Genomic DNA, 9,009 nt, shown 5'->3' with positions numbered 1-9,009 from the left:
AAGAAAGAAAGGAAGAAAGAAAGGAAGAAAGAAAGGAAGAAAGAAAGAGAGAACGAAAGAGAGAAAGAAAGGAAGAAAAAGGAAGAAAGAAAGGAAGAAAGAAAGAGAGAACAAAAGAGAGAAAGAAAGAGAGAAAGAAAGAAAGAAAGAGAGAAAGAAAGAAAGAAAGAAAAATAAAAGAAAGAAGACTGACTACAAGAGCTTATATTGACTTTAGCCTATTTTCCAAGGAGGTTGTATTTAACAGCCATGATTATACTGATAAAAAAGGAAAATAAATAATCTCAAAGCCTTACTTGTTAATGTTGCTTCCTTCTTTTAGCCTGTCCCCTGCAGCACCAGTCTTAGTTGCCCTTTCACTCCCTGCTAAGTCCACCAGGCTCAGCTTGCCCACCTTCTCACCTGATGTCTGTGGAAGGAACCAGAGAACAGCCACTGTTAGTTTACTTATTTTAAGTCACATAGTTTGATGTATTTTCCAACAAGAATCAGGCTTCATTTTTTGGTGTAGACTCTTGTTCCAAAACCTTTGAGAATCATTGGACTTGAACAGTGGCCTGTGGTAACTCATCACCTGCTGCTTCAGAAACCACTGATCTGAAGCCAAGTCTGGGACGCCAATATCTTCAAAACATCTCAGAAATCTCCAGAGGAGAGGTACACAGGGCACTTTAGTGAAGTGTTAAACCATGAAAAATGCAGAGTTACTACAGAGAAAGGAGTCATAACCAGGGATGTGGGGTTTACAATCCCACCTTGAAAACAGCCTCCTAAAAATCTCAGATTTTATACCAGTTTTCTTCTGTTTTCCAGAGACTAAGAATGACCACGACAAGCAGCAATAATATATGAAAATTATTATGATTGCAAAGTCTCTTATATCCTTCTCAGCCTCATGGAATGCAATCCAAGCTACGAGAGTATTTAAACCTGTAATGCAGATTTTGTTACAAATCCTTTTATCTCATTTGACCCAAAATGACACTGTGAAACACTCCATGAATTTCCTACGTCAATCTGAAGAGCCAACTGCCTTTGAGAACAGTTTGCTCACATCATGTTCTTCTGCAGCATCTGCAACTTCAGCATCTCAGTATCACAAAGCGCGACGTTCCCTTAAATGAATGGGATAATCAGAATCAATGTGCTTTCAAAAATGTTACTCTGAGCCTCTCAAAATATGGTGTGATCATCAAGTCACAGGGAAATGTGTCATTTCCAGGGCTGAAAGGACCAGCAGGTGGGAAAACAGAGAAATCTGTCCCAGAAGCTCCCACAGTGGTCACTGGAAGATGTAGAAAAGATGGACAGTCAGGATGTCGACCACTTCTCATCCAGGTTGAGTAGGACCACCCAAAAACCGAGTGTGATGAGCCTGCAGCACAGCCACAGCAAAACTGGAGTGACAAACCATGGAAAATCCAGGAGTTCAGCACAGTATGATGCTGATTTGAAGTGCAAAGGGGAAAAAAAAATCCAAATAAAGAATGGGGGAAATTATGCGGATAAGAAGATCAGTGGAAACTGAAAAAAAGGAGGAAAAGAGTTCAAATGCTCATTATGTTTCTCCAATATATTCAATATTCAGGCACATACATGCCTTAGATTTGCTCCATGGACACTCGAATTTTCTCCAAGGCTTTGAAAGTATTAAAGAATTGCCCAAGAACAGAATCTATTAACAAAGTTTAAAGATACTTATTTCAATTGAATTTTATCAGCACGTTCTGTGAGGGACTAAATAATATTGACATTATGTATTTCACACACCCCTCTGAGGCATATTTTTTTATAAGGAAACAAAAAGAAAAATACTCTCACATTTAAATGTCTTTTAGATATTTAATATATACACATAAAATATTAATGGCATACAATGCAAAATGTTGGAAATCAGTAATATTTTTCTATTTAGAAAGTTGATGATTTATACATATTTGCATGAAATAACCTGAGGGACACTCAGGTGTTCTTCTATTTTTCATCTACACATTCTGTCTTTAATATGTCCTACACGCTGCTTCTTAAAAAGAAGTGTTTCTTTTCTATGAAATACATTAAAGAAACATATCCATGCTTGACATTTGGACCTTTTAAGTTGTTTTTCTTACCCCTGATTGTACGTCATAGAGCGTGTGGGTGAGGATAATCTTGAACACTGCGTGGGACCGACTGCTCTCCTCGTTCATGTTGGTTGCAGCCACTGTTCGGGATTTGTTGCCCTCAGACATCAAGGACTCGATGTCCTAGAAAGAATTTTCACAGCCAGGAGAATATCTGCATTAACATCCTTCTCAATTATCCACAAAAAAAATTCTCATTTTGGTAAAATACAGTAATTTCTCATGAGTTTCCCACTGTTTATTCATAAAACGTGAGGGGTAAAATGTTGTGATCTCTCCTTTAAAGCCTAGAAATTACAGAGTCATGACACTCCTTGACATAGATATTAAATTATCATCAAAATTATGCACCTGCCTGCAGACAGAAAAACTCAAAAGTTAAGAAAGGAGTGAGGAAACAGCAATCCACGTTTGAACCCTGTAACATTTTAGCCTTGGTTGTCAGACACGTGTTCTTGGAATCTGGAGGGTCAAAGGGCTATAAAACAGAATCAGGCTAAACAGGTCATTATATTCCTCCAAGTTTTAAAAGTTATCAAGTTTTTAGATGTGTTAAGCTGTGATACTTGAGGAAGGTGTAGGCCCTTCCTTCAGGGTTTTACAGTTAAAACTTCAGAGTCTCGGGCTTAACTTTTGTTTCTGCATCTCTACCTGGGTGATGCTAAAACAACTCAAAAAACAGTCAAACAACAGACCACCACAGACCATTTTGACTCCAAATGCTGGATTACACAAAGCTGCTGAGCAACATGGAGAGGCAAAGCATGAAATGTGTCTTGATTTAGCAGAAACCACCAAGGAGTGGTAAATGAACACCTGGAGAAACTGCAATAGGAGGGACTGCACCATTTTCACGTTTTGGTGACAATTCAATTTCATGACAGAATTGCATCCCTTATTTATCCATTTTTCCCACAGTACTTTGATGCTTCTTAAAAAAAAAGAGCATTTTTTGAATGCATATATAAACATGTACTATCCAGCAAGCAAGTTCAGTGTGATGTTCTCAAACATTTGCTTTGTAAACAACCATTAGTTTATAATTCCACTGTGTGCTACTGGGAGGGGAAATTATTAGACTAGAGCATGACAGCCAAAAAGTGACACAGTGGGTACTGAGAGTCGGTCACTGCTAAACCCTGGCTCTGTAATTAATCACAGAACACTTTCCCATGACAGCATACACTCATCTTAAGTCTGGGAGGAAACGTGTTTCATTAAATAGCTGAACTACTTCCAGAATTATTGAATAGTACAGGATGAAGTGAGTTTCTGCTCTTAACCCTGTTCTCCCCAGGGATCACAACACGACAATCCTCAGCTCTCTTGCTCTAAAATCCACAGTGATGAAGAGCAGCTTAACAGTTCTGTCCTGCTTAGGGGACAGTACTCTGGTGTTTAGGATGCCAACACAAGCCTTTCATAAAATTGATCCTTACCTTGTAGCTAGCAACAGCTAGTTTGGATAGGCCATCTACGTAAGGGCCATAAACACTGTGTTCTCTAACCTTTAATGACTGACGGCTTCTGGTTGGGGAAAAAAAAGGTATTTATAAGCACATGACTGACTTGAGACAACATTTACACAAAGTCAATTCTCACTGACAGATCTCAAACAGGATGGTCTCACAGATACTGTAATAAAGCACAGAACATGGACTATAATGCAAACAAAAAAGCCTTATGTCTACACGTAAAAAGCTGGCACAGACAGTTTTGTCACTTCATAAAAGGTGGCATTAGGGTAGATTTACTCCAAGCTTTTAGTCCTACTACTTTATTTTGTTTTAAAATGAGAGGATGCTGAGATCAGGAAGCAGCAAATGCCTTATATGGGATCCATTAAGGCAAACTGGTTATGGAAAGAGAGAGTGTGGGACAACATTCTACAGTGCTGATCACACACAGGTTACTTACCCTTTTGGGTCAAGGAGATCTCTGACTTTCTCATTGTATATCTCCATGTAGGATACTTCCACTTTGAAACTCTGCTCTTCATTTTCCTCTTTCTGTGCTCTTTCAAAGAGTCCACTACAAAGTCTGGGGATCAATCCAGGTTGGTCAGCAGTCCCCATCATTGTGTATGATTTTCCAGATCCTGTGTGAGAGAATCTATGATTAGTGTACATGCAACAAGGGTTCTTGCTGGGCAGAATATTGATAGGAAATAGAAGAGGTTAAAAAGTTAATTAATATCATTCAGTGAAAGATTATTTGTTCAGTTTTCTACTTTAAAGTAACCAAAATGCCACTGAGTTAAAGGCTATTTAATTAAAAGGAAAACAAGAAATTTAGTTCCAACTGCTGGAAAAGACTTTTTCAGGCAGATAAAGTAAATCACACCCCACTAACATCCACAGATGGGCCACAATGAGAAAACTCTTCATGTTACTCTTTAAATATTACATTTCAAATGACAATTCAAGATCATTCCAACTGCAGAGGCAGAAAATCTGAGCGATGCTCCGAACTCAAGGACAACCAGGTCATTCTAAAGATCATAATCTAAACTGTGAGAAATAAGGGTAGCCAGCAGCAACAAAATCTTATTTCTCATCCTGCCCACCCCATATCTGATGTTAGAGGAGAGAAAAACATTTCTTATCTACATTAGAAAGCATTTCTCCTGGAACAATGTCACAACAGGCATGAAAAGAGTCCTCAGTCAGGACAGTAACACCTTTTGAGGGAAGAATATTTTTGCTTATCTGGGACTTACCCGTTTGCCCGTAGGCAAAGATACAAGCATTGTAGCCTTCAAAGGCATTCTGAAGAATATTCTCCCCAAGGCACTTGAAAACAACATCTTGACCTAAAAAATAAAACACACAGGCGAACATTGTAACACAGCAAGAGGTATTTGTCCCTTGGTTCAGAATCTTCAACGATTATGTAAAAGCAGTTGGTGTTTTCCTGCTTTTGTTGCCTAAATAATATCCAGTGTTTGCTCCCTGGGCAGGAGCAAGTCCATCAGCACCACAAGATGCTTCTGTAAAAATCTGGGATAATCATGCACATACCTGTATGTGTTTAAAGCAACATCCTATCAATGTTATACTCCAAAGTTTTATCAGCAGAGAATCTGCTGCCACCTGCAGAATTTAACCCACTGGTGAATGAAACCCCCTCAAAATATACTCTACCTGTACATTTTAACAACAGTCAGTTGATTTTAATCTAAGGGAATCACTAGAGCACTGGATAATTTTGCTGTATAAGATATTAAATAATACCATGAAGAGATTTTTGCAGAGAGGGAATCACAACTATGTGGAAGATATGGACAAGTACAAGATATGCATTAGTAAAATATAGGGTGTATCACTTCTTTCATAATGGAAATTTGAGCTTTTCAGATCCTTTTCCATGCAGAGGAAGAAAAGCTTAAAATGTTTGAGTAGTATCTATTTAAAAAAAAAAAATCTCTATTTTGAGAATTTCTTTTATAAGCAGAGGAACAAGACATGGTAGAACTTTACGGACTGAAAGTCCTCTCAAGTAATTTAATGTTCCTTTAAGCTCTTCTTTTTCTCTCATTGAAGTTCATATTTTAATATCCAAGTCCATGCTAAATTCTGCATAAAGATCACTAATAGCTGGGCCAAGCTAAGCACAGTGAAATGGTTTTGGACCAAATCCTTCCACTGTATGTATAAGTTATATAGGCACCTCCACCAGTTTGAGAAAAAAAATATACACCTGCCTATGTAATTTGTATGGTTGCAAGTGTCACATTTTTCTCAGTTCCTTGATTAATTATTATTCATTAGTTATTTGTTAAAGAAGTAAAAATCAAAAAGTGGATGCTCCTTTGATTTTTCTTGTGTTTTTTTGAAAATAAACAGTAACAAGTTCAACTGATCCCAAATTTTAAAAGATAACAAGCGTGAAAGGAATAGATGACAGGAGTGTTGTCATATTTTACCATAATTATTTGCCAAAAGGAGTTATAATAATACATAGAAAACTTTTCAATAAATACATTGCACTTTCTGAGCATCTGAATTCACACTGTCTATATTAAATTAGGCTTTTATTAATATTTCATTATTAAGTTGTACTGTGATGCCAAACTCCCATCAGCACTGTGAAACATGAAACTACACATAACAGTGCTCCTCAAATATTGAAAATAAATGGTTTTGATGCTTTTAAAATGATGGACTTGGAACAGTACTTTAAATAAAGTTGTAAATATGAGTAACCCATAAAGGTGATGGATTTCTCCATTCCCTACACTGCAAATGGGTGGCAGTGCCTGTTGCTGTTGTCAGAAACAGAAGTGATTGAAGATTTCCCTTTTCCTTTTGACAACAAACAGCCATACAGGGGACAGCACCTTGTGCCATATGGCCTGTGCCCTGTAGCAAAGACTCTATTTTAATCAGATCATTCCCACTTGGAGACAAGAAGCACAAAGCCACAATTAATATTACCTGCATATTTTTCTTTGACAGATTCATCCATAGACCAAAAGCAGTGATCATAGGCAAACACCTGTAGGAAGACAACCAGGACACCTCATAAAATCTGCTGCCAAATCAAACACATTATCCAAATTTTGACATTCTGAACATAATACACATTCCCACAGAATTACTCATTTTCTTGAAGCCTAAACAAACACTTCATCTTTCTGTGTGCTTCTCTTTGCTCCTTGTTTGTGTTTCTGCCTTTCTGTGCCAATCCCATTCCCTGCTCTCCAAAAGCTCTCCATGTGCCAACCGAGTGGATGTCAAGGAGCACTGAGTATCTCCCTTTAAACCCATCCTTGCAATTCATTTTTCACAAGAGTTTCTATTTTGCAAACTGACAGATGTCCTCAAGCTGTTTCTGCCTCCCATCTCCCCGTGCCTCTTGTCTGCATAAATTAAAAACAAGCCTTAGGGTTGGAACCTCTTTCCAATACAAGAGGAGCACGTATTTATTTATATACCATGGTAAACCAAAGCAGTCATAACAGCCTAATATTTGTAAAGAATAATATAAAACAAATTAGTTTTATCATGAGAGGAGTAGCACTATATTCTCCTTCAACAGAAAAGTTTTGATTTTGTGGTAAATCCATTGAAAGGTCCACAGGCACCTTTCTTCCTAAAAGCTGACCTGAAATAAGACAATGCATCTTTTGGGACAGATGTTTGCCAAAACAGCTCCTCTGGGTATGCATTTGCAAGGAAAAAAATTAATTAGGGTAATGTCTGACCTACATTCACATAGGCAAAATTTACTCTGTAGGATGCAGGAAAAGGGAAGTGAAATGTGGGGCTCTTTGGCTGTGGATTTCCCCTCTAAGCTCAATGGGAGCTGCTCTTTCCCCTTTGGATGTCCTGCATTGCAACCCACATTTATAAAAATGCTTATTGTAGCAAAATCCTTGAAATTTAAATAACTTATCTTCAAAAATACATTGGTTTTTTCCCCCATACTACACGATGTCCCAGCACCAAGAGATAAAAGTGGTTATTTTATATCCTCAAACTGAGGAGACAATAGCTCGTTTATTTAAAATTAAGGTGCCTCTTTTTTTTAACTTTGAATTTATTTTACAAATAAACATATTATTTAAACATTTTATGCCTTCAGAACATTTAGTAAAACATCCTTGGCTACATGACCACATCAATAAAGTGAACCCTGATATGCCAGGGCAGGGAGAGACATCTTCAACCCAAATATCAGTGATGGGATAGTAAGGAAAAAAAACGAGTTTGCTTTAACACAAACACCAGAAAATGCTTTTAAAAGCCCACAAAGAACAAGTATCTTCCATTCACAGCCTGCAATGCTGAGTGTGGATGTTCTCATTTGTTCCTCTGACTCATTTTTTGGCACAGGCTGTTCAGAGCTTTTCTGCAGCAAGGAGATGCTTCAAGTTTCTTACTCAACAGCTGATCAATGGCAGAGCTGGTTTTCAAAATGCTTCTAATATTTGGATAACCCAAGAATAAATAAAGTGATAGGACAATTTTCACACACTGATATAATCTGCAGTAAAAGCCCTTACCTTTGGGTGGCTCCTACTGTTCCCCAATGCATCAGGAGCAGAAAGGATTTGGTACAAGGTCAGGGGAAGAAAAGAAAAAGAAAAAACAGAAACAAGGTCTGTTAGTTGTGATTTTAACTTAATTATGCTTTCATTAATCACTGAAATGTTGCATTTTAAAAGTTCATTTTTCTTCTCAGATCTCTCCTTGCTTACAGATCCCAAGTCATTTTATAAACCTTTTTAGGAGCAAGATTTGAGATCCTGCTCTAAGTTGGCTTTAAATTCAAACCAACTGATTTTCCTCATGCTGCCACCACCTCTTCCTTGTTCTCTCACAGGTTTATTTTTGTTGTGACAGCTCTCTCTCTCTCTCCCTCTCTCTCTGAGTTCACTGCCTCTTAAAAAACAAAGTACCCAAGCAACATAAAAATTTCCAAAACCACTTGAACAGGAACTTCAGGAGTGTTATTCAAGAGGAAATTTCAGAGTCCAACCCTTGGGCTTGCCCAGCTCAGCTCTCTCATGGTTGCTCAGACAGCAGAGCAAACATTTGCTTCCCTAAAAGAATGAGCAGAGAACAGCAATTCCTCTCATCTTTCTGTGCAATTTAAAAGTATGGGGGGTTTTGCTTGTTTTTGAACAACAAATACAAAATCACTGGAGTGACCTTTCAAATAACAGCACAGCATCAGTCAGTGCCATGACCCAGGTTATGCATGTCAGAGACTGGAAAAAAAGCAGTAAACACACAACAAACCACTGATATTTTCCTTGTCCTGGACCTTCCACGTGACATTAGGAAACTCTTGACATCAGTAATGAGTAAAGTCTTGTGACAAGCAACACTGATTCCTTTTGAACAGAGCAGGAGAAAGACGTGGGAGCCATACAAGATTA

The 9,009-nt window shown here is 37.9% G+C and overlaps 1 protein-coding gene across 3 annotated transcripts in view; it reads right to left on the bottom strand.

Moving 5' to 3' along the window:
• KIF13B (kinesin family member 13B) overlaps nt 1-9,009 on the bottom strand; it is a 127,891-nt gene that overhangs the window by 70,366 nt on the left and 48,516 nt on the right. For 2 of the 3 annotated variants that reach the window (XM_027665071.1, XM_027665074.1), the window contains exons 3-9: nt 8,131-8,146; nt 6,560-6,620; nt 4,843-4,935; nt 4,041-4,221; nt 3,563-3,650; nt 2,112-2,246; nt 297-409 (exon numbers count right to left, since the gene is read on the bottom strand). In XM_027665071.1, the coding sequence (XP_027520872.1) occupies nt 297-409; nt 2,112-2,246; nt 3,563-3,650; nt 4,041-4,221; nt 4,843-4,935; nt 6,560-6,620; nt 8,131-8,146 (687 nt within the window). The remainder of the gene's footprint in view (nt 1-296; nt 410-2,111; nt 2,247-3,562; nt 3,651-4,040; nt 4,222-4,842; nt 4,936-6,559; nt 6,621-8,130; nt 8,147-9,009) is intronic. The other variant, XM_027665073.1, reaches the window with a different exon arrangement.

This window comes from Corapipo altera, unplaced genomic scaffold (assembly GCF_003945725.1).
Source record: "Corapipo altera isolate COAL_440 unplaced genomic scaffold, ASM394572v1 164, whole genome shotgun sequence".
NCBI classification, from domain to species: domain Eukaryota; kingdom Metazoa; phylum Chordata; class Aves; order Passeriformes; family Pipridae; genus Corapipo; species Corapipo altera.
This window is presented reverse-complemented; position numbering and strand designations above follow the sequence as displayed.